Genomic DNA, 24,887 nt, shown 5'->3' on the forward strand with positions numbered 1-24,887 from the left:
AGTACCAAGAAGCTCTCTCTCCTAACAAAGGAACACTGGCTTTTCAAGCTGCAGAAGGAGTCCTCATTGTAATAGAAACTCTCCTAGCGAGAGGGCGGAGTCAGAGCTACAATCAATGGGGTGAACCAATCAGCTGCTTGGAATCCAGAAAGCCATTTCTTGAAACGCACACATACACAAAAACTACAAACCCAAAACACAGAAACTGGGGAAAGTAACAATTGATCATATAAAATAAATGTTGTGGATTAGCTAGATAGTTGAGCAGTATGGCACAAATGACTGGGGGCTGTAGGTGAAACCTGGAATGGAGTATTTAGAATGCCCTGGGGGCTGTAGGGGAAACCTGGAATGGAGCATTTAGAAGATACTCAAGGCCCTGGGGGCTGTAAGGGAAACCTGGAATGGAGCATTTAGAAGATACTCAAGGCCCTGGGGGCTGTAGGGGGAACCTGGAATGGAGTATTTAGAAGATACTCAAGGCCCTGGGGGCTGTAGGGGAAACCTGGAATGGAGCATGTAGAAGATACTCAAGGCCCTGGGGGCTTTAGGGGGAACCTGGAATGGAGCATTTAGAAGATACTCAAGACCCTGGGGGCTGTAGGGGAACCTGGAATGGAGCATTTAGAAGATACTCAAGGCCCTGGGGGCTGTAGGGGAAACCTGGAATGGAGTATTTAGAAGATAAATAAAGGGAAGTGAGTGGAATTAAAAACAGAGTGGTTGTGATGTCATTCAGAACTGATTAAAAAACAGACTACATGATTGAGGAAAATCATTATTTTAATTCTATATGCTACAAAGACAAAAGCAATATCTTACCAGGATTATTCATTGAAAAATAATGATTTTGCACTATAAAACAAAAGCCTACATTAGTCATGTTTAAACAAAATAAAGTAAATAATTGTAATAATTGAATTCTCCTCTCCTGTATGTTTTCTATCTCTGTAACATGTAACGGTATAACATTATACTGAACCTGTAACAATAATGAACCACAACACCTCTCAGTTGATCTGTATAGACATGAAAAGTTAAGGCATTTACAATGTATCAACCATAAGGCTATAGAGTATATGACCAGTATATGACTGATGTTAAAGGACAGCTGCTGAATGAATAATACAACACACATTATATTAAAACACATTCCAATCAGAATAATACATGTATCAGTTAATAGATCACATTTGATCAAATGCCACTATTGTTCCAGCAGGTGGAGCTACAATGTCACAACATACAGCATTGTGACTCACAGTTCTATATTAGAATTCCATGAGTTCCATTCTGATGGTTGTTATGGTGATCAGGTGATCTCAGCCTCACTCTTCTTCAACACGATCACCTGTTCAACACAGTAGTTCATCAGTGTGGCCATGTATTTACTTATCCAATACAGTAACATTTAGATATTTAAATCATATCAGATGATTTACGAGTCAATACTGTGTTACTTAGAATTCAATCAAAATCTCTTCCAATGGGGCTCCTGCTTATGTCTAGTTCTCCGTTATCAATACCAGGGCAAATTACGAATTATCAATAGCAGGGCTATTTAACATTTATCAATAACAGGGGAATTAACTATTTATCAATACCAGGGCTATTTACCATTTATCAATACCAGGGCCATTTACTATTTATGAATACCAGGACTATTTACTATTTATCAATACCAGGGAGTACAGTAATCAACACTAAACATGGTTCAATCAGAGATACAGTTATCACCACTTTAAACATGGTTCAATCAGAGATACAGTTATCAACACTTTACAACATGGTTCAATCAGAGATACAGTTATCAACACATTACAACATGGTTCAATCAGAGATACAGTTATCAACACTTTACAACATGGTTCAATCAGAGCTACAGTTATCAACACTTTACAACATGGTTCAATCAGAGATACAGTTATCAACACTTTACAACATGGTTCAATCAGAGATACAGTTATCAACACTTTACAACATGGTTCAATCAGAGATACAGTTATCAACACATTACAACATGGTTCAATCAGAGCTACAGTTATCAACACTCTACAACATGGTTCAATCAGAGATACAGTTATCAACACTTTACAACATGGTTCAATCAGAGCTACAGTTATCAACACTTTACAACATGGTTCAATCAGAGATACAGTTATCAACACTCTACAACATGGTTCAATCAGAGAGACAGTTATCAACACTTTACAACATGGTTCAATCAGAGATACAGTTATCAACACTTTACAACATGGTTCAATCAGAGATACAGTTATCAACACTTTACAACATGGTTCAATCAGAGCTACAGTTATCAACACTCTACAACATGGTTCAATCAGAGATACAGTTATCAACACTTTACAACATGGTTCAATCAGAGCTACAGTTATCAACACTTTACAACATGGTTCAATCAGAGATACAGTTATCAACACTCTACAACATGGTTCAATCAGAGAGACAGTTATCAACACTTTACAACATGGTTCAATCAGAGATACAGTTATCAACACTTTACAACATGGTTCAATCAGAGATACAGTTATCAACACTTTACAACATGGTTCAATCAGAGATACAGTTATCAACACTTTACAACATGGTTCAATCAGAGATACAGTTATCAACACTTTACAACATGGTTCAATCAGAGCTACAGTTATCAACACTTTACAACATGGTTCAATCAGAGATACAGTTATCAACACTCTACAACATGGTTCAATCAGAGAGACAGTTATCAACACTTTACAACATGGTTCAATCAGAGATACAGTTATCAACACTTTACAACATGGTTCAATCAGAGATACAGTTATCAACACTTTACAACATGGTTCAATCAGAGATACAGTTATCAACACTTTAAACATGGTTCAATCAGAGCTACAGTTATCAACACTTTAAACATGGTTCAATCAGAGATACAGTTATCAACACTTTACAACATGGTTCAATCAGAGATACAGTTATCAACACTTTACAACATGGTTCAATCAGAGATACAGTTATCAACACTTTACAACATGGTTCAATCAGAGATACAGTTATCAACACTTTACAACATGGTTCAATCAGAGATACAGTTATCAACACTTTACAACATGGTTCAATCAGAGATACAGTTATCAACACTTTAAACATGGTTCAATTAGAGCTACAGTTATCAACACTTTAAAAATGACTCAGTCAGAGATACAGTTATCAAAACTTTAAGGACATGACTCAGTCAGAGCTACTGCAGTATTGTCAGTCCTTGTAATATAATTCTGATTTTATTTTTGAACCCCTCTTCAATTATATAATATTATGTAGCATTCTGTTGGTGGCTAGAATTTTATATAAGAATTTAAATTGAAAAACTCTAAGTGTGGAATCAAGTGTAGTTTTTTGTACCAGTTGATAAACCATGTGCCATGGAATTGGTACATTGAACATCTCCTCCCATTTATTTTGCAACCTGTATGGTGTAGCTGTCTCCATGTTGTCCTCAGATGAAACTGATATATAGTTCTATTTCTGCCAGTTCCTTTCAGCCAATTTGTATCTTTAATATATGGCAGGTAAACAAGTTCCCTACCTACTCCCTCTTCCTCTTGTCTCCTCCCTTTTTGTACCAGTTGATAAACCAGGTAAACAAGTTCCCTACCTACTCCCTCTTCCTTTTGTCTCCTCCCTTTTTGTACCAGTTGATAAACCAGGTAAACAAGTTCCCTACCTACTCCCTCTTCCTCTTGCCTCCTCCCTTTTTGTACCAGTTGATAAACCAGGTAAACAAGTTCCCTACCTACTCCCTTTTCCTCTTGCCTCCTCCCTTTTTGTACCAGTTGATAAACCAGGTAAACAAGTTCCCTACCTACTCCCTCTTCCTCTTGTCTCCTCCCTTTTTGTACCAGTTGATAAACCAAGCAGACAAGTTCCCTACCTTCTCCCTCTTCCTCTTGTCTCCTCCCTTTTTGTACCAGTTGATAAACCAGGTAAACAAGTTCCCTACCTACTCCCTCTTCCTCTTGTCTCCTCCCTTTTTGTACCAGTTGATAAACCAAGCAAACAAGTTCCCTACCTTCTCCCTTTTCCTCTTGCCTCCTCCCTTTTTGTACCAGTTGATAAACCAGGTAAACAAGTTCCCTACCTACTCCCTTTTCCTCTTGTCTCCTCCCTTTTTGTACCAGTTGATAAACCATTAATAGACCATTAATAAATCAGTCAACTGTGATAGGACCATTAGTCAGTCAGTCAGCTGTGATATGACCATTAGTAAGTCAGTCAGCTGTGATAGGACCATTAGTAAGTCAGTCAGCTGTGATAGGACCGTTAGTAAGTCAGTCAACTGTGATAGGACCGTTAGTAAGTCAGTCAAATGTGATAGGACCATTAGTAAGTCAGTCAACTGTGATAGGACCATTAGTCAGTCAGCTGTAATAAGATCATTAGTAAGTCAGTCAACTGTGATAGGACCATTAGTCAGTCAACTGTGATAGGACCATTAGTAAGTCAGTCAACTGTAATAGGACCATTGGTCAGTCAACTGTGATAGGACCATTAGTCAGTCAACTGTGATAGGACCATTAGTCAGTCAGTTAACTGTGATAGGACCATTAGTCAGTCAGTCAACTGTAATAGGACCATTAGTCAGTCAACATTCATAGGACCATTAGTCAGTCAACATTGATAGGACCATTAGTCAGTCAACATTGATAGGACCATTAGTCAGTCAACATTGGTAGGCCTATTAGAAAGTCAACATTGATAGGACCATTAGTCAGTCAACAGTGATAGGACCATTAGTCAGTCAACAATGATAGGACCATTAGTCAGTCAACATTGATAGGGCCATTAGTCAGTAATCTGTGATAGGACCATTAGTCAGTCAACATTGATAGGACCATTAGTCAGTCAACATTGATAGGACCATTAGTCAGTCAACATTGATAGGACCATTAGTCAGTCAACATTGATAGGACCATTAGTCAGTCAACATTGATAGGACCATTAGTCAGTCAACATTGATAGGACCAAAGAGTTAATCAATGTGATTTTTCCATAAATAGACAAGTATTTACGTCTCCATGGTTGCAGAATTGTATCTAATTTTGCAAACTATTAATTTAAATGAATTGTGGTCAGTTAATTTATATTTTTGTAGGTGTGAATACCAAGTATGTCTACTTCACCATCCACCCATTTTATTGGTAAACTACAAGGTGGTGTAAACACTGTATTTTAATGATCCAATACATAATATGATCCAATACATACAATACACAATACAATACATACTTGTCATAATTAGGTTTTAGTCCAGAGAGGCTAGAAAAGTGACCAAGATCTTCAATGAGACTGTGCAGGGATCCAGATTGGGGACTAGACTCATCAACATACATTGAGACTCTGCAGGGATCCAGACTAGAGTCATCAACATAAATTGACACTTTTGTTTTTATCCCCTGGATTTCCCTTGATGTTCTTGTTGGATCTAATTTTAATAGCCAGCATTTCAATGGCCATTATAATATAATTATGATTTACAAATGAGGCGATCCTGTATAAACTCAGGATCTCACCTTGAGCCCTGCTCCTGCAGCCTTTCACCAGCAGTATGATGGTCACCAGCAGGTAGGGAGACCCCACCAGTAGACTACACAGCAGCCTGGGTAGAGACATGGACAACACTGGGACTGCTGGAGATGGAATGGAAGTTGGAACTGCAGTTGGAGAAAGAAAACAATTTAACACTGGAGATGGTGATGGAGAGAGACATGGACAACACTGGAGAGAGACATGGACAACACTGGAGATGGTGCTGGTAGAGACATGGACACCACTGGGATGGTGCTGGGTAGAGACATGGACAACACTGGAGATAGACATGGACAACACTGTAGAGAGACATGGACAACACTGGAGATGGTGCTGGGTAGAGACATGGACAACACTGGAGATGGTGCTGGGCAGAGAGATGGACAACACTGGAGATGGTGCTGGAGAGAGACATGGACAACACTGGAGATGGTGCTGGAGAGAGACATGGACAACACTGGAGATGGTGCTGGGTAGAGACATGGACAACACTGGAGATGGTGCTGGGTAGAGACAGGGACAACACTGGAGATGGTGCTGGGCAGAGAGATGGACAACACTGGAGATGGTGCTGGTAGAGACATGGACAACACTGGAGATAGACATGGACAACACTGTAGAGAGACATGGACAACACTGGAGATGGTGCTGGGTAGAGACATGGACAACACTGGAGATGGTGCTGGGCAGAGAGATGGACAACACTGGAGATGGTGCTGGGCAGAGACATGGACAACACTGGAGATGGTCCTGGAGAGAGACATGGACAACACTGGAGATGGTGCTGGAGAGAGACATGGACAACACTGGAGATGGTGCTGGAGAGAGACATGGACAACACTGGAGATGGTGATGGAGAGAGACATGGACAACACTGGAGATGGTGCTGGGCAGAGAGATGGACAACACTGGAGATGGTGCTGGAGAGAGACATGGACAACACTGGAGATGGTGATGGAGAGAGACATGGACAACACTGGGATGGTGCTGGGCAGAGAGATGGACAACACTGGAGATGGTGCTGGAGAGAGACATGGACAACACTGGAGATGGTGATGGAGAGAGACATGGACAACACTGGGATGGTGCTGGGCAGAGAGATGGACAACACTGGAGATGGTGCTGGGTAGAGACATGGACAACACTGGAGATGGTGCTGGGCAGAGAGATGGACAACACTGGGATGGTGCTGGGCAGAGACATGGACAACACTGGGATGGTGCTGGGCAGAGAGATGGACAACACTGGGATGGTGCTGGGCAGAGAGATGGACAACACTGGAGATGGTGCTGGGCAGAGACATGGACAACACTGGAGATGGTGCTGGGCAGAGAGATGGACAACACTGGGATGGTGCTGGGCAGAGAGATGGACAACACTGGGATGGTGCTGGGCAGAGAGATGGACAACACTGGGATGGTGCTGGGGGGAGACATGGACAACACTGGGATGGTGCTGGGCAGATAGATGGACAACACTGGGATGGTGCTGGGCAGAGAGATTGACAACACTGGGATGGTGCTGGGTAGAGACATGGACAACACTGGAGATGGTGCTGGGCAGATAGATGGACAACACTGGGATGGTGCTGGAGAGAGACATGGACAACACTGGAGATGGTGCTGGGCAGATAGATGGACAACACTGAGATGGTGCTGGGTAGAGACATGGACAACACTGGAGATGGTGCTGGAGAGAGACATGGACAACACTGGGATGGTGCTGGAGAGAGACATGGACAACACTGGGATGGTGCTGGAGAGAGACATGGACAACACTGGGACTGCTGGAGATGGTGCTGGGCAGAGAGACATGGACAACACTGGAGATGGTGCTGGGTAGAGACATGGACAACACTGGAGATGGTGCTGGAGAGAGACATGGACAACACTGGGATGGTGATGGTAGAGACATGGACAACACTGGGACTGCTGGAGATGGAATGAGAGTTGGAACTGCTGTTGGAGGAAGATTGAATAAACCCCCAGTGCAATCAGCTAAAATCAATGGAAAATAAAATTGACGACCTACGAGGAAGATGAAACTACCAAGGGGACATTAAAACTGTAATATCTCATCCTTCATTGAGTCGTGGCTGAACGACGACATTACCAACATACAGCGGGATCGTTATACGCTGTATCAGCAGGATAGAACAGCAGAGTCTGGTAAGACAAGGGGGGAGGGGTCGGACTATGTATATTTGTAAACAACAGCTGGTGTACGATATCTAAGGAAGTCTCAAGGTTTTGCTCGCCTGAGGTAGAGTATCTCATGATAAGCTGTAGACCACACTATCTACCTGGGGGAGTTTACATCTGTATCTGTCTACGTGCCAGCATAGACCGATATATATATGTATATAGCCTCCACATTGACTCTGTACCGGTACCCCCTGTATATAGCCTCCACATTGACTCTGTATCGGTATCCCCTGTATATAGCCTCCACACTGACTCTGTACCGGTACCCCCTGTATATAGCCTCCACATTGACTCTGTACCGGTATTCCCTGTATATAGCCTCCACATTGACTCTGTACCGGTATCCCCTGTATATAGCCTCCACACTGACTCTGTACCGGTACACCCTGTATATAGCCTCCACATTGACTCTGTACCGGTATCCCCTGTATATAGCCTCCACATTGACTCTGTACTGGTACCCGATGTATATAGCCTGCACATTGACTCTGTACCGGTATCCCCTGTATATAGCCTCCACATTGACTCTGTACCATAATAACCTGTATATAGCCTCCACATTGACTCTGTACCGGTACCACCTGTATATAGCCTCCACATTGACTCTGTACCGGTACCCGATGTATATAGCCTGCACATTGACTCTGTACCGGAACCCCCTGTATATAGCCTCCACATTGACTCTATACTGGTTCCCCCTGTTTATAGTATCCACATTGACTCTGTACTGGTACCCCCTGTATATAGCCTCCAAAATGACTCTGTACCGGTACCCCCTGTATATAGCCTCCTTATTGACTCTGCACCGGTACCCCCTGTATATAGCCTCCACATTGACTCTGTACCATATTAACCTGTATATAGCCTTCACATTTACTCTGTACCGGTACCCCCTGTATATAGCCTTCACATTTAATCTGTACCGGTACCCCGTGTATATAGCGTCCACATTGACTCTGTACCGGTACCCCCTGTATGTAGCCTCCACATTGACTCTGTACCGGTACCCCCTGTATATAGCCTCCACATTAACTCTGTACCAGTACCCCCTGTATATAGCCTCCACATTGACTCTGTACCGTTACCCCCTGTATATAGCTTCCACATTGACTCTGTACCGGTACCCTTGTATATAGCCTCCACATTGTCGTCTCTGTACCGGTACCTCCTGTATATAGCCTCCACAATGACTCTGTACCGGTACCCCATGTATATAGCCTCCACATTGACTCTGTACTGTAATACCCTGTATATAGCCTCCACAATTACTCTGTACCAGTACCAACCTGTATATAGCCTCCACATTGACTCTGTACCAGTACCAACCTGTATATAGCCTCCACATTGACTCTGTACCGGTACCCCCTGTATATAGCTTCCACATTGACTCTGTACCGGTACCCCCTGTATATAGCCTCCACATTGACTCTGTACCGGTACCCCCTGTATATAGCCTCCACATTGCCTCTGTACCGGTACCCCCTGTATATAGCCTCCACATTGACTCTGTACCAGTACCAACCTGTATATAGTCTCCACATTTACTCTGTACCAGTACCCCCTGTATATAGTCTCCACATTGACTCTGTACCAGTACCCCCTGTATATAGCCTCCACATTGACTCTGTACCGGTACCCCCTGTATATAGCCTCCACATTGACTCTGTACCGGTATCCCCTGTATATAGCCTCCTTATTGACTCTGTACTGGTACCCCCTGTATATAGCCTCCACATTGACTCTGTACCATATTAACCTGTATATAGCCTCCACATTGACTCTGTACCGGTACCCCATGTATATAGCCTCCTTATTGACTCTGTACCGGTACCCCCTGTATATAGCCTCCACATTGACTCTATACCGTACTACCCCTGTATATAGCCTCCACATTGACTCTCTACCGTTATACCCTGTATATAGCCTCCACATTGACTCTGTACCGGTACCCCTGTATAAAGCCTCCACATTGACTCTGTACCGGTACCCCCTGTATATAGCCTCCACATTGACTCTGTACCGGTACCCCCTGTATATAGCCTCCACATTGACTCAGTACCAGTACCCGATGTATATAGCCTCCACATTGACTCTGTACCAGTACCCCCTGTATATAGCCTCCACATTGACTCTGTACCAGTACCCGATGTATATTGCCTCCACATTGACTCTGTACCGGTACCCCCTGTACATAGCCTCCACATTGACTTTGTACCAGTACCCCCTGTATATAGCCTCCACATTGACTCTGTACCGTAATACCCTGTATATAGCCTCCACATTGACTCTGTACTGGTACCCCCTGTATATAGCCTCCACATTGACTCTGTACCATAATACCCTGTATTTAGCCTCCACATTGACTCTGTACTGGTACCCCCTGTATATAGCCTCCACATTGACTCTGTACCGTAATACCCTGTATATAGCCTCCACATTGACTTTGTACCGTAATACCCTGTATATAGCCTCCACATTGACTTTGTATCGTAATACCCTGTATATAGTCCCGTTATTGTTATTTTACTGCTGCTCTTTAATTGTTTGTTTTATTTCTTATTATTTTGAGTAATTTATTTAAATGCATTGCTGGTTAAGGGCTGGTCAGTCAGCATTTCACTGTGAGGTCTAAACCTGTTGGTTAAGGGCTGGTCAGTCAGCATTTCACTGTGAGGTCTACACCTGTTGGTTAAGGGCTGGTCAGTCAGCATTTCAATGTGAGGTCTACACCTGTTGGTTAAGGGCTGGTCAGTCAGTATTTCACTGGGAGGTTGGTTAAGGGCTGGTCAGTCAGCATTTCACTGGGAGGTCTACTACTGTATTCATAAAAAAAAAATGAAAAATACAGTTTGATTTGTCTTGAAGCATGGTGGTGGCAGCATCATGTGACTAATAACATTTTATTTTAATATATTTTAATAAAAAATACATGCTTTGTCATACTTGTGATATACCACGGCTTCCAGCCAATCAGCTTTTCAGGAACCCCCCAGTTTATTTTTTTTATTTTATTTATTTCACCTTTATTTAACCAGGGAGGCAAGTTGAGAACAAGTTCTCATTTACAATTGCGACCTGGCCAAGATAAAGCAAAGCAGTTCGACAAATACAACGACACAGAGTTACACATGGAGTAAAACAAACATACAGTCAATAATACAGTATAAACAAGTCTATATACGATGTGAGCAAATGAGGTGAGATAAGGGAGGTAAAGGCAAAAAAGGCCATGGTGGCAAAGTAAATACAATATAGCAAGTAAAACACTGGAATGGTACATTTGCAGTGGGAGAATGTGCAAAGTAGAAATAAAAATAATGGGGTGCAAAGGAGCAAAATAAATAAATAAATAAAATACAGTAGGGAAAGAGGTAGTTGTTTGGGCTAGATTATAGGTGGGCTATGTACAGGTGCAGTAATCTGTGAGCTGCTCTGACAGTTGGTGCTTAAAGCTAGTGAGGGAGATAAGTGTTTCCAGTTTCAGAGATTTTTGTAGTTCGTTCCAGTCATTGGCAGCAGAGAACTGGAAGGAGAGGCGGCCAAAGAAAGAATTGGTTTTGGGGGTGACTAGAGAGATATACCTGCTGGAGCGTGTGCTACAAGTGGGAGATGCAATGGTGACCAGCGAGCTGAGATAAGGGGGGACTTTACCTAGCAGGGTCTTGTAGATGACATGGAGCCAGTGGGTTTGGCGACGAGTATGAAGGGCGGGCCAGCCAACGAGAGCGTACAGGTCGCAATGGTGGGTAGTATATGGGGCTTTGGTGACAAAACGGATTGCACTGTGATAGACTGCATCCAATTTGTTGAGTAGGATATTGGAGGCTATTTTGTAAATGACATCGCCAAAGTCGAGGATTGGTAGGATGGTCAGTTTTACAAGGGTATGTTTGGCAGCATGAGTGAAGGATGCTTAGTTGCGAAATAGGAAGCCAATTCTAGATTTAACTTTGGATTGGAGATGTTTGATATGGGTCTGGAAGGAGAGTTTACAGTCTAACCAGACACCTAAGTATTTGTAGTTGTCCACGTATTCTAAGTCAGAGCCGTCCAGAGTAGTAATGTTGGACAGGCGGGTAGGTACAGGTAGCGATCGGTTGAAGAGCATGCATTTAGTTTTACTTGTATTTAAGAGCAATTGGAGGCCACGGAAGGAGAGTTGTATGGCATTGAAGCTTGCCTGGAGGGTTGTTAACACAGTGTCCAAAGAAGGGCCAGAAGTATACAGAATGGTGTCGTCTGCGTAGAGGTGGATCAGAGACTCACCAGCAGCAAGAGCGACCTCATTGATGTATACAGAGAAGAGAATCGGTCCAAGAATTTAACCCTGTGGCACCCCCATAGAGACTGCCAGAGGACCGGACAGCAGACCCTCCGATTTGACACACTGAACTCTATCAGAGAAGTAGTTGGTGAACCAGGCGAGGCAATCATTTGAGAAACCAAGGCTGTCGAGTCTGCCGATGAGGATGTGGTGATTGACAGAGTCGAAAGCCTTGGCCAGATTAATGAATACGGCTGCACAGTAATGTTTCTTATCGATGGCGGTTAAGATATCATTTAGGACCTTGAGCATGGCTGAGGTGCACCCATGACCAGCTCTGAAACCAGATTGCACAGCAGAGAAGGTATGGTGAGATTCTAAATGGTCGGTAATCTGTTTGTTGACTTGGCTTTCGAAGACCTTAGAAAGGCATGGTAGGATAGATATAGGTCTGTAGCAGTTTGGGTCAAGAGTGTCACCCCCTTTGAAGAGGGGGATGACCGCAGCTGCTTTCCAATCTTTGGGAATCTCAGACGACACGAAAGAGAGGTTGAACAGGCTAGTAATAGGGGTGGCAACAATTTTGGCAGATAATTTTAGAAAGAAAGGGTCCAGATTGTCTAGCCCGGCTGATTTGTAGGGGTCCAGATTTTGCAGCTCATTCAGAACATCAGCTGAGCAGATTTGGGAGAAGGAGAAATGGGGAAGGCTTGGGCGAGTTGTTGTGGGGGGTGCAGTGCTGTTGACCGGGGTAGGAGTAGCCAGGTGGAAAGCATGGCCAGCCGTAGAAAAATGCTTATTGAAATTCTCAATTATGGTGGATTTATCAGTGGTGACAGTGTTTCCTATCTTCAGTGCAGTGGGCAGCTGGGAGGAGGTGTTCTTATTCTCCATGGACTTTACAGTGTCCCAGAACTTTTTTGAGTTAGTGTTGCAGGAAGCAAATTTCTGCTTGAAAAAGCTAGCCTTGGCTTTTCTAACTGCCTGTGTATAATGGTTTCTAGCTTCCCTGAACAGCTGCATATCACGGGGGCTGTTCGATGCTAATGCAGAACGCCATAGGATGTTTTTGTGTTGGTTAAGGGCAGTCAGGTCTGGGGAGAAGAACCAAGGGCTATATCTGTTCCTGGTTCTAAATTTCTTGAATGGGGCATGTTTATTTAAGATGGTTAGGAAGGCATTTTTTTTAAAATATCCAGGCATCCTCTTCTGACGGGATGAGATCAATATCCTTCCAGGATACCCCGGCCAGGTCGATTAGAAAGGCCTGCTCGCTGAAGTGTTTCAGGGAGCATTTTACAGTGATGAGTGGAGGTCGTTTGACCGCTGACCCATTACGGATGCAGGCAATGAGGCAGTGATCGCTGAGATCCTGGTTGAAAACAGCAGAGGTGTATTTAGAGGGCAAGTTGGTTAGGATGATATCTATGAGGGTGCCCATGTTTAAGGCTTTGGGGAGGTACCTGGTAGGTTCATTGATAATTTGTGTGAGGTTGATGGCATCAAGTTTAGATTGTAGGATGGCTGGAGTGTTAAGCATGTTCCAGTTTAGGTCACCTAGCAGCACAAGCCCTGAAGATAGATGGGGGGCAATCAGTTCACATATGGTGTCCAGAGCACAGCTGGGGGCAGAGGGTGGTCCATAGCAGGCGGCAACGGTGAGAGACTTGTTTTTAGAGAGGTGGATTTTTAAAAGTAGAAGTTCAAATTGTTTGGGTACAGACCTGGATAGTAGGACAGAACTCTGCAGGCTATCTTTGCAGTAGATTGCAACACCGCCCCCTTTGGCAGTTCTATCTTGTCTGAAAATGTTGTAGTTTGGAATTAAAATGTCTGAATTTTTGGTGGTCTTCCTAAGCCAGGATTCAGACACAGCTAGAACATCCGGGTTGGCAGAGTGTGCTAAAGCAGTGAATAGAACAAACTTAGGGAGGAGGCTTCTAATGTTAACATCCATGAAACCAAGGCTATTACGGTTACAGAAGTCGTCAAAAGAGAGCGCCTGAGGAATAGGAGTGGAGCTAGGCACTGCAGGGCCTGGATTCACCTCTACATCGCCAGAGGAACAGAGTAGGAGTAGAATAAGGGTGCGGCTAAAAGCAATAAGAATTGGTCGTTTAGAACGTCTGGAACAGAGAGTAAAAGGAGGTTTCTGGGGGCGATAAAATAGCATCAAGGTATAATGTACAGACAAAGGTAAGGTAGGATGTGAATACAGTGGAGGTAAACCTAGGTATTGAGTGATGAAGAGAGAGATATTGTCTCTAGAAACATCATTGAAACCAGGAGATGTCATTGCATGTGTGGGTGGTGGAACTAATAGGTTGGATAAGGTATAATGAGCAGGACTAGAGGCTCTACAGTGAAATAAGCCAATAAACACTAACCAGAACAGCAATGGACAAGGCATATTGACATTAAGGAGAGGCATGCTCAGTTGAGTGATCAAAAGGGTCCAGTGAGTGGAGAGGTTGGTTAGGGGTCACGGCGATTTAGACAGCTAAATCGGTAGCAAGCTAGCATAGGAGCAAGCTAGCAAAGAATGGAGGTCTGTTATTAGCCAACTCTTGCGTTCAAATCAAATCAAATCAATCAAATTTTATTTGTCACATACACATGGTTAGCAGATGTTAATGCGAGTGTAGCGAAATGCTTGTGCTTCTAGTTCCGACAATGCAGTAATAACAAGTAATCTAACTAACAATTCCAAAACTACTGTCTTGTACACAGTGTAAGGGGATAAAGAATATGTACATAAGGATATATGAATGAGTGATGGTACAGAGCAGCATAGGCAAGATACAGTAGATGGTATCGAGTACAGTATGTACAAATGAGATGAGTATGTAAACAAAGTGGCATAGTTTAAAGTGGCTAGTGATACATGTATTACATAAGGATACAGTCGATGATATAGAGTACAGTATATACGTATGCATATGAGATGAATAATGTAGGGTAAGTAACATTATACAAGGTAGCATTGTTTAAAGTGGCTAGTGATATATTTACATCATTTCCCATCAATTCCCATTATTAAAGTGGCTGGAGTTGAGTCAGTGTCAGTGTGTTGGCAGCAGCCACTCAGTGTTAGTGGTGGCTGTTTAACAGTCTGATGGCCTTGAGATAGAAGCTGTTTTTCAGTCTCTCGGTCCCAGCTTTGATGCACCTGTACTGACCTCGCCTTCTGGATGATAACGGGGTGAACAGGCAGTGGCTTGGGTGGTTGATGTCCTTGATGATCTTTATGGCCTTCCTGTGACATCGGGTGGTGTAGGTGTCCTGGAGGGCAAGTAGTTTGCCCCCGGTGATGCGTTGTGCAGACCTCACTACCCTCTGGAGAGCCTTACGGTTGAGGGCGGTGCAGTTGCCATACCAGGCGGTGATACAGCCCGCCAGGCTGCTCTCGATTGTGCATCTGTAGAAGTTTGTGAGTGCTTTTGGTGACAAGCCGAATTTCTTCAGCCTCCTGAGGTTGAAGAGGCGCTGCTGCGCCTTCTTCACGATGCTGTCTGTGTGAGTGGACCAATTCAGATTGTCTGTGATGTGTATGCCGAGGAACTTAAAACTTGCTACCCTCTCCACTACTGTTCCATCGATGTGGATAGGGGGGTGTTCCCTCTGCTGTTTCCTGAAGTCCACAATCATCTCCTTAGTTTTGTTGACTTTGAGTGTGAGGTTATTTTCCTGACACCACACTCCGAGGGCCCTCACCTCCTCCCTGTAGGCCGTCTCGTCGTTGTTGGTAATCAAGCCTACCACTGTTGTGTCGTCCGCAAACTTGATGATTGAGTTGGAGGCGTGCGTGGCCACGCAGTCGTGGGTGAACAGGGAGTACAGGAGAGGGCTCAGAACGCACCCTTGTGGGGCCCCAGTGTTGAGGATCAGCGGGGAGGAGATGTTGTTGCCTACCCTCACCACCTGGGGGCGGCCCATCAGGAAGTCCAGTACCCAGTTGCACAGGGCGGGGTCGAGACCCAGGGTCTCGAGCTTGATGACGAGCTTGGAGGGTACTATGGTGTTGAATGCCGAGCTGTAGTCGATGAACAGCATTCTCACATAGGTATTCCTCTTGTCCAGATGGGTTAGGGCAGTGTGCAGTGTGGTTGAGATTGCATCGTCTGTGGACCTATTTGGGCGGTAAGCAAATTGGAGTGGGTCTAGGGTGTCAGGTAGGGTGGAGGTGATATGGTCCTTGACTAGTCTCTCAAAGCACTTCATGATGACGGATGTGAGTGCTACGGGGCGGTAGTCGTTTAGCTCAGTTACCTTAGCTTTCTTGGGAACAGGAACAATGGTGGCCCTCTTGAAGCATGTGGGAACAGCAGACTGGTATAGGGATTGATTGAATATGTCCGTAAACACACCGGCCAGCTGGTCTGCGCATGCTCTGAGGGCGCGGCTGGGGATGCCGTCTGGGCCTGCAGCCTTGCGAGGGTTAACACGTTTAAATGTCTTACTCACCTCGGCTGCAGTGAAGGAGAGGCCGCATGTTTTCGTTGCAGGCCGTGTCAGTGGCACTGTATTGTCCTCAAAGCTGGCAAAAAAGTTATTTAGTCTGCCTGGGAGCAAGACATCCTGGTCCGTGACTGGGCTGGATTTCTTCCTGTAGTCCGTGATTGACTGTAGACCCTGCCACATGCCTCTTGTGTCTGAGCCGTTGAATTGAGATTCTACTTTGTCTCTGTACTGGGGCTTAGCTTGTTTGATAGCCTTGCGGATGGAATAGCTGCACTGTTTGTATTCGGTCATGTTACCAGACACCTTGCCCTGATTAAAAGCAGTGGTTCGCGCTTTCAGTTTCACACGAATGCTGCCATCAATCCACGGTTTCTGGTTAGGGAATGTTTTAATCGTTGCTATGGGAACGACATCTTCAACCCACGTTCTAATGAACTCGCACACCGAATCAGCGTATTCGTCAATGTTGTTATCTGACGCAATACGAAACATCTCCCAGTCCACGTGATGGAAGCAGTCTTGGAGTGTGGAGTCAGCTTGGTCGGACCAGCGTTGGACAGACCTCAGCGTGGGAGCCTCTTGTTTTAGTTTCTGTCTGTAGGCAGGGATCAACAAAATGGAGTCGTGGTCAGCTTTTCCGAAAGGGGGGCGGGGCAGGGCCTTATATGCGTCGCGGAAGTTAGAGTAACAATGATTCAAGGTCTTTCCTCCCCTGGTTGCGCAATCGATATGCTGATAAAATTTGGGGAGTCTTGTTTTCAGATTAGCCTTGTTAAAATCCCCAGCTACAATGAATGCAGCCTCCGGATAAATCGTTTCCAGTTTGCAGAGAGTTAAATAAAGTTTGTTCAGAGCCATCGATGTGTCTGCTTGGGGGGGGATATATACGGCTGTGATTATAATCGAAGAGAATTCTCTTGGTAGATAATGCGGTCTACATTTGATTGTGAGGAATTCTAAATCAGGTGAACAGAAGGATTTGAGTTCCTGTATGTTTCTTTCATCACACCATGTCACGTTGGCCATGAGGCATACGCCCCCGCCCCTCTTCTTACCAGAAAGATGTTTGTTTCTGTCAGCGTGATGCGTGGAGAAACCCGTTGGCTGCACCGCTTCGGATAGAGTCTCTCCAGTGAGCCATGTTTCAGTGAAGCAAAGGACGTTACAGTCTCTGATGTCCCTCTGGAATGCTACCCTTGCTCGGATTTCATCAACCTTGTTGTCAAGAGACTGGACATTGGCAAGAAGAATGCTAGGGAGTGGTGCGCGCTGTGCCCGTCTCCGGAGTCTGACCAGAAGACCGCCTCGTTTCCCTCTCTTTCGGAGTCGTTTTTTTGGGTCGGCTAGCAGGCCGCAGATGGACGCCCAGGCAACGTTGCGCCGGAGGAGCCAGCCGGACAATTCCCTCGGGTAGACAACGTCGGCAGTCCAACTGTGAAGGCCCGGTGGGGCTCCGCGTAGGCAGCAAAACGGGTCCGGATAGGTGACTGCAGCCCAGGAGTGATTGATGGAACTCTTCAGCTGGCTAGCTCCGGAACAATTGATGTTAGCTCCGGAATCGACGAAAGCCGATAGTCACACGGATAGCAGCTAGCTAGCTGTGAGATCCAGGTATGGATGTCCAGAGCCAGCGGCCGAAATCCGGTATGTTCCGTTCCGAGCCGCGCTGCGCTGCACCGCGCCGTACAAAACTGGCGATAGATTCTCGAGCCAAAGGACAGCCGATGACCACAAACCGTGGTTAGCTGAGTACTAACGATTAGCCAGTAAATAAGCTAACTAGCTTCTGAACCAGCTTCAGAGTAGCTTCTGGACCAGCTTCTGGCTAGCTCCCGGCTAGCTTCTGGCTAATTTCTGGCTAGCCTCTCGGAGGATTACAGATCTGAGGTAAATAATACTTTTTTATATAAATATAAATTGGTGAAACGGATTGCAGGAGAGTGTTCTGAAGATGAGTTTTTGGAAAAGTTTTTGGAAAATTAAAAATGTATGTGAAAAAAAAAAAAGTTGTAAATATATCTATATATTTATATACACGACAAGACGAGGACAAAAATACGTCTGAACTGCTATGCCGTCTTGGGAAGAAGATCTTCAATGAGACTGTAATGCAGGTTTCAGCACCTCTTAACAGTGTAAAGAAGAACCACCCAGTTTATAATGCAGGTTTCAGCATCTCTTAACAGTGTAAAGAAGAACCACCCAGTTTATAATGCAGGTTTCAGCACCTCTTAACAGTGTAAAGAAGAACCACCCAGTTTATAATGCAGGTTTCAGCACCTCTTAACAGTGTAAAGAAGAACCACCCAGTTTATAATGCAGGTTTCAGCACCTCTTAACAGTGTAAAGAAGAACCACCCAGTTTATAATGCAGGTTTCAGCACCTCTTAACAGTGTAAAGAAGAACCACCCAGTTTATAATGCAGGTTTCAGCACCTCTTAACAGTGTAAAGAAGAACCACCCAGTTTATAATGCAGGTTTCAGCACCTCTTAACAGTGTAAAGAAGAACCACCCAGTTTATAATGCAGGTTTCAGCACCTCTTAACAGTGTAAAGAAGAACCACCCAGTTTATAATGCAGGTTTCAGCACCTCTTAACAGTGTAAAGAAGAACCACCCAGTTTATAATGCAGGTTTCAGCACCTCTTAACAGTGGAAAGAAGAACCAGATCATCTGAATCTCAAGGTTTCTCATATTCTCACCTGTCACAGTCATCCAGCTCTCTGGTGATTCTCCTTTAGAGTTGGAACACTTGTAGAGTCCTTCATCTGACTCGGATACTGAAGGGATGGTCATCTCTCCTGTAGTCTCAGTCCTGATGAGGGATCCATCTTTGTAGAAATCAGCTGTGAGGTCAGAGGGAGTTCCCTGATATCTGCAGCGCAGAGTCACAGAATCTCCCTCAGTCACAGGAAGGGCAGGGCTCTCCAGGATCACAGCTCCATCTGTATATAATATATAAACATCATATATAAACAGGTCTCTCCAGGATCACAGCTCCATCTGTATATAATATATAAACAGGTCTCTCCAGGATCACAGCTCCAGCTGTATATAATATATAAACATTATATATAAACAGGTCTCTCCAGGATCACAGCACCAGCTGTATATAATATACAAACATCATATATAAACAGGTCTCTCCTGGATCACAGCTCCATCTGTATATAATATATAAACAGGTCTCTCCAGGATCACAGCTCCAGCTGTATATAATATATAAACATCATATATAAACAGGTCTCTCCTGGATCACAGCTCCAGCTGTATATAATATATAAACATCATATATAAACAGGTCTCTCCTGGATCACAGCACCAGCTGTATATAATATATAAACATCATATATAAACAGGTCTCTCCAGGATCACAGCTCCAGCTGTATATAATATATAAACAGGTCTCTCCAGGATCACAGCACCAGCTGTATATAATATATAAACATCATATATAAACAGGTCTCTCCTGGATCACAGCTCCAGCTGTATATAATATATAAACAGGTCTCTCCAGGATCACAGCACCAGCTGTATATAATATATAAACAGGTCTCTCCAGGATCACAGCTCCAGCTGTATATAATATATAAACAGGTCTCTCCAGGATCACAGCTCCAGCTGTATATAATATATAAACAGGACTCTCCAGGATCACAGCTCCAGCTGTATATAATATATAAACAGGTCTCTCCAGGATCACAGCTCCAGCTGTATATAATATATAAACAGGTCTCTCCAGGATCACAGCTCCAGCTGTATATAATATATAAACATCATATATAAACATAACATCAGCTCTCTGAAACCAGATGAACCACTAAACACTATAATGTTAGTAGATGGTGTTTGTGGACATACCAGGTACTGTGATGTTGACAGCATTGCTGTGTTCTCCAGACCCAGACTCACACCAGTACACTCCACTGTCTGATGGTTTTAGTGACACGATGCATGAAGACCCTTGTTGTTTTCCCCAGTCAGTATTACACTCTGAAAGGGTTCCTCTCTCTGCGTTCCTCACCACTCTCCATCCAGCAGAGTTCCCCTGATCCTCACAGCTCAGAGAGACAGACTCATATTCAAAGAACTGAGATCTGTCAGGACTGACACTCATAGAGGCTGGAAGAGAGAGATCTGGAGAGAGAGAGAGAGAGAGAGAGAGGAAGGTAGAGATGAAGAAAGAGAGAGGAAGTTTGGAAGGAGGAGAGAGAGAGAGAGATCATGAGAAGAAGAGCTCCGTTTAGCATAAAAATAAATGCTTTGTCATATCCGTGGTATACGTTTCTCATATACCATTGCTTCCAGCCAATCAGCATTCAGGGCTGGAACCACCCAGTTTATAATGCAGGTTTCAGCACCTCTTAACAGTGTAAAGAAGAACCACCCAGTTTATAATGCAGGTTTCAGCACCTCTTAACAGTGTAAAGAAGAACCACCCAGTTTATAATGCAGGTTTCAGCACCTCTTAACAGTGTAAAGAAGAACCACCCAGTTTATAATGCAGGTTTCAGCACCTCTTAACAGTGTAAAGAAGAACCACCCAGTTTATAATGCAGGTTTCAGCACCTCTTAACAGTGTAAAGAAGAACCACCCAGTTTATAATGCAGGTTTCAGCACCTCTTAACAGTGTCAAGAAGAACCACCCAGTTTATAATGCAGGTTTCAGCACCTCTTAACAGTGGAAAGAAGAACCAGATCATCTGAATCTCAAGGTTTCTCATATTCTCACCTGTCACAGTCATCCAGCTCTCTGGTGATTCTCCTTCAGAGTTGTTACACTTGTAGAGTCCTTCATCTGACTTGGATACTGCAGGGATGGTCATCTCTCCTGAAGACTCAGTCCTGATGAGGGATCCATCTTTGTAGAAAACAGCTGTCAGGTCAGTGTGAGTTCCCTGATATCTGCAGCGCAGAGTCACAGAATCTCCCTCAGTCACAGGAAGGGCAGGGCTCTCCAGGATCACAGCACCAGCTGTATATAATATACAAACATCATATATAAACAGGTCTCTCCAGGATCACAGCTCCAGCTGTATATAATATATAAACAGGTCTCTCCAGGATCACAGCTCCAGCTGTATATAATATATAAACATCATATATAAACAGGTCTCTCCAGGATCACAGCTCCAGCTGTATATAATATATAAACAGGTCTCTCCAGGATCACAGCTCCAGCTGTATATAATATATAAACAGGTCTCTCCAGGATCACAGCTCCAGCTGTATATAATATATAAACATCATATATAAACAGGTCTCTCCAGGATCACAGCTCCAGCTGTATATAATATATAAACATCATATATAAACAGGTCTCTCCAGGATCACAGCACCAGCTGTATATAATATATAAACATCATATATAAACAGGTCTCTACAGGATCACAGCTCCAGCTGTATATAATATATAAACAGGTCTCTCCAGGATCACAGCTCCAGCTGTATATAATATATAAACAGGTCTCTCCAGGATCACAGCTCCAGCTGTATATAATATATAAACAGGTCTCTCCAGGATCACAGCACCAGCTGTATATAATATATAAACATCATATATAAACAGGCCTCTCCAGGATCACAGCTCCAGCTGTATATAATATATAAACATCATATATAAACAGGTCTCTCCAGGATCACAGCACCAGCTGTATATAATATATAAACAGGTCTCTCCAGGATCACAGCTCCAGCTGTATATAATATATAAACAGGTCTCTCCAGGATCACAGCTCCAGCTGTATATAATATATAAACATCATATATAAACAGGTCTCTCCAGGATCACAGCTCCAGCTGTATATAATATATAAACATCATATATAAACAGGTCTCTCCAGGATCACAGCTCCAGCTGTATATAATATATAAACAGGACTCTCCAGGATCACAGCTCCAGCTGTATATAATATATAAACATCATATATAAACAGGTCTCTCCAGGATCACAGCTCCAGCTGTATATAATATATAAACATCATATATAAACAGGTCTCTCCAGGATCACAGCTCCAGCTGTATATAATATATAAACAGGTCTCTCCAGGATCACAGCTCCATCTGTATATAATATATAAACAGGTCTCTCCAGGATCACAGCTCCAGCTGTATATAATATATAAACATCATATATAAACAGGTCTCTCCAGGATCACAGCTCCAGCTGTATATAATATATAAACATCATATATAAACATAACATCAGCTCTCTGAAACCAGATGAACCACTAAACACTATAATGTTAGTAGATGGTGTTTGTGGACATACCATGTACTGTGATGTTGACAGAGTTGCTGTGTTCTCCAGACACAGACTCACACCAGTACACTCCACTGTATGATTTTATTAGTGACACGTTGCATGAAGATCCTTCTGGTTTTCCCCATTTTCTTCCACAATCTGAACGCTCCCCAGAGACTATGGATCTCTTCACTCTCCATCCAGCAGATTTCCCCTGATCCTCACAGCTCAGAGAGACAGACTCAAATTCAAAGAACTGAGATCTGTCAGGACTGACACTCAGAGAGGCTGGAAGAGAGATATCAAAGAAAGAGAGGGAGAGAGAGAGAGAGAGTTTCGTTGTCTAAAGTAAATTATTAAATACTCTAACAGAGATACTGAAACACAGCAGAGAGGCTATTCTCTAGCTGTTTAACTTAGTGATGAGGGTAGGATACCTGCCACCCCAATATACAGAATAAGGACTGACATCTCTGTCAGTAATAACTAAGTTTAGGTAGTGTTAGTGTAGGGTAGGTAGGTTTAGTGTAGGGTAGGTAGGGTTAGTGTAGGGTAGGTAGGGTTAGTGTAGGGGTAGGTAGGTTTAGTGTAGGGGTAGGTAGGTTTAGTGTAGGGTAGGTAGGTTTAGTGTAGGCAGGTTTAGTGTAGGGTAGGTAGGTTTAGTGTAGGGTAGGTAGGTTTAGTGTAGGGTAGGTAGGGTTAGTGTAGGCAGGTTTAGTGTAGGGTAGGTAGGGTTAGTGTAGAGTAGGTAGGGTTAGTGTAGGGCTAGGTAGGTTTAGTGTAGGGGTAGGTAGGTTTAGTGTAGGGTAGGTAGGTTTAGTGTAGGGTAGGTAGGGTTAGTGTAGGGGTAGGTAGGGCTAGTGTAGGGGTAGGTAGGTTTAGTGTAGGGAAGATAGGGTTAGTGTAGGGGTAGGTAGGGTTAATGTAGGGGTAGGTAGGTTTAGTGTAGGGGTAGGTAGGTTTAGTGTAGGGTAGGTAGGGTTAGTGTAGGGGTAGGTAGGGTTAGTGTAGGGTAGGTAGGGTTAGTGTAGGGTAGGTAGGGTTAGTGTAGGGTAGGTAGGGTTAGTGTAGGGGTAGGTAGGGTTAGTGTAGGGTAGGGTTAGTGTAGGGTAGGTAGGGTTAGTTTAGGGTAGGTAGGGTTAGTGTGGGGTAGGTAGGGTTAGTGTGGGGTAGGTAGGGTTAGTGTGGGGTAGGTAGGGTTAGTGTGGGCTCTTTAAGGTTAGTTTGGGGTAGGTCGGGTTAGTGTGGGGTTGGTAGGGTTAGTGTGGGCACTTTAAGGTTAGTTTGGGGTAGGTCGGGTTAGTGTGGGGTAGGTCGGGTTAGTGTGGGGTAGGTAGGGTTAGTGTAGGGTAGGTAGGGTTAGTGTAGGGGTAGGTAGGGTTAGTGTAGGGTAGGGTTAGTGTAGGGTAGGTAGGGTTAGTTTAGGGTAGGTAGGGTTAGTGTGGGGTAGGTAGGGTTAGTGTGGGGTAGGTAGGGTTAGTGTGGGGTAGGTAGGGTTAGTGTGGGCTCTTTAAGGTTAGTTTGGGGTAGGTCGGGTTAGTGTGGGGTTGGTAGGGTTAGTGTGGGCACTTTAAGGTTAGTTTGGGGTAGGTCGGGTTAGTGTGGGGTAGGTCGGGTTAGTGTGGGGTAGGTAGGGTTAGTGTAGGGTAGGTAGGGTTAGTGTAGGGGTAGGTAGGGTTAGTGTAGGGTAGGGTTAGTGTAGGGTAGGTAGGGTTAGTTTAGGGTAGGTAGGGTTAGTGTGGGGTAGGTAGGGTTAGTGTGGGGTAGGTAGGGTTAGTGTGGGGTAGGTAGGGTTAGTGTGGGGTAGGTAGGGTTAGTGTAGGGGTAGGTAGGATTAGTGTGGGGTTGGTTTAATTTAGATTTCCAAAAAGGGTTCTACCTGGAACCAAAAAGGGTTCTACCTGGAACCAAAAAGGGTTCTACCTGGAACCAAAAAGGGTTCTACCTGGAACCAAAAAGGGTTCTACCTGGAACCAAACCAGACAGACGAGAAACCTTTTGGACCGTTTTATATAAGTGTGCAGGACATCATAGAACAACATGGAGGGTCAGAGAAATGCTTGACTAGAGACTGAGCAGGACTTCCTTCTCCAAATATGACTCAGAGGAATTTATCTCTTGAAAT

At 44.1% G+C, this 24,887-nt stretch overlaps 1 protein-coding gene across 1 annotated transcript; it reads right to left on the reverse strand.

The window, feature by feature from the left end:
• Positions 1–767: 767 nt before the first annotated feature.
• LOC139417052 (Fc receptor-like protein 5) lies at positions 768–21,444 on the reverse strand. The gene is made up of 5 exons (XM_071166295.1): positions 21,251–21,444; positions 20,379–20,654; positions 19,220–19,462; positions 5,571–5,711; positions 768–1,351 (listed from the first exon to the last, which is right to left on the reverse strand). Exons 1-5 carry the CDS (start codon positions 21,342–21,344, stop codon positions 1,329–1,331), a joined length of 777 nt encoding a protein of 258 aa, XP_071022396.1. The 5' UTR covers positions 21,345–21,444; the 3' UTR covers positions 768–1,328.
• Between the last annotated feature and the right edge of the window lie 3,443 nt (positions 21,445–24,887).

The sequence above is a fragment of the Oncorhynchus clarkii genome, chromosome 9, assembly GCF_045791955.1.
Source record: "Oncorhynchus clarkii lewisi isolate Uvic-CL-2024 chromosome 9, UVic_Ocla_1.0, whole genome shotgun sequence".
NCBI classification, from domain to species: Eukaryota; Metazoa; Chordata; class Actinopteri; order Salmoniformes; family Salmonidae; genus Oncorhynchus; species Oncorhynchus clarkii.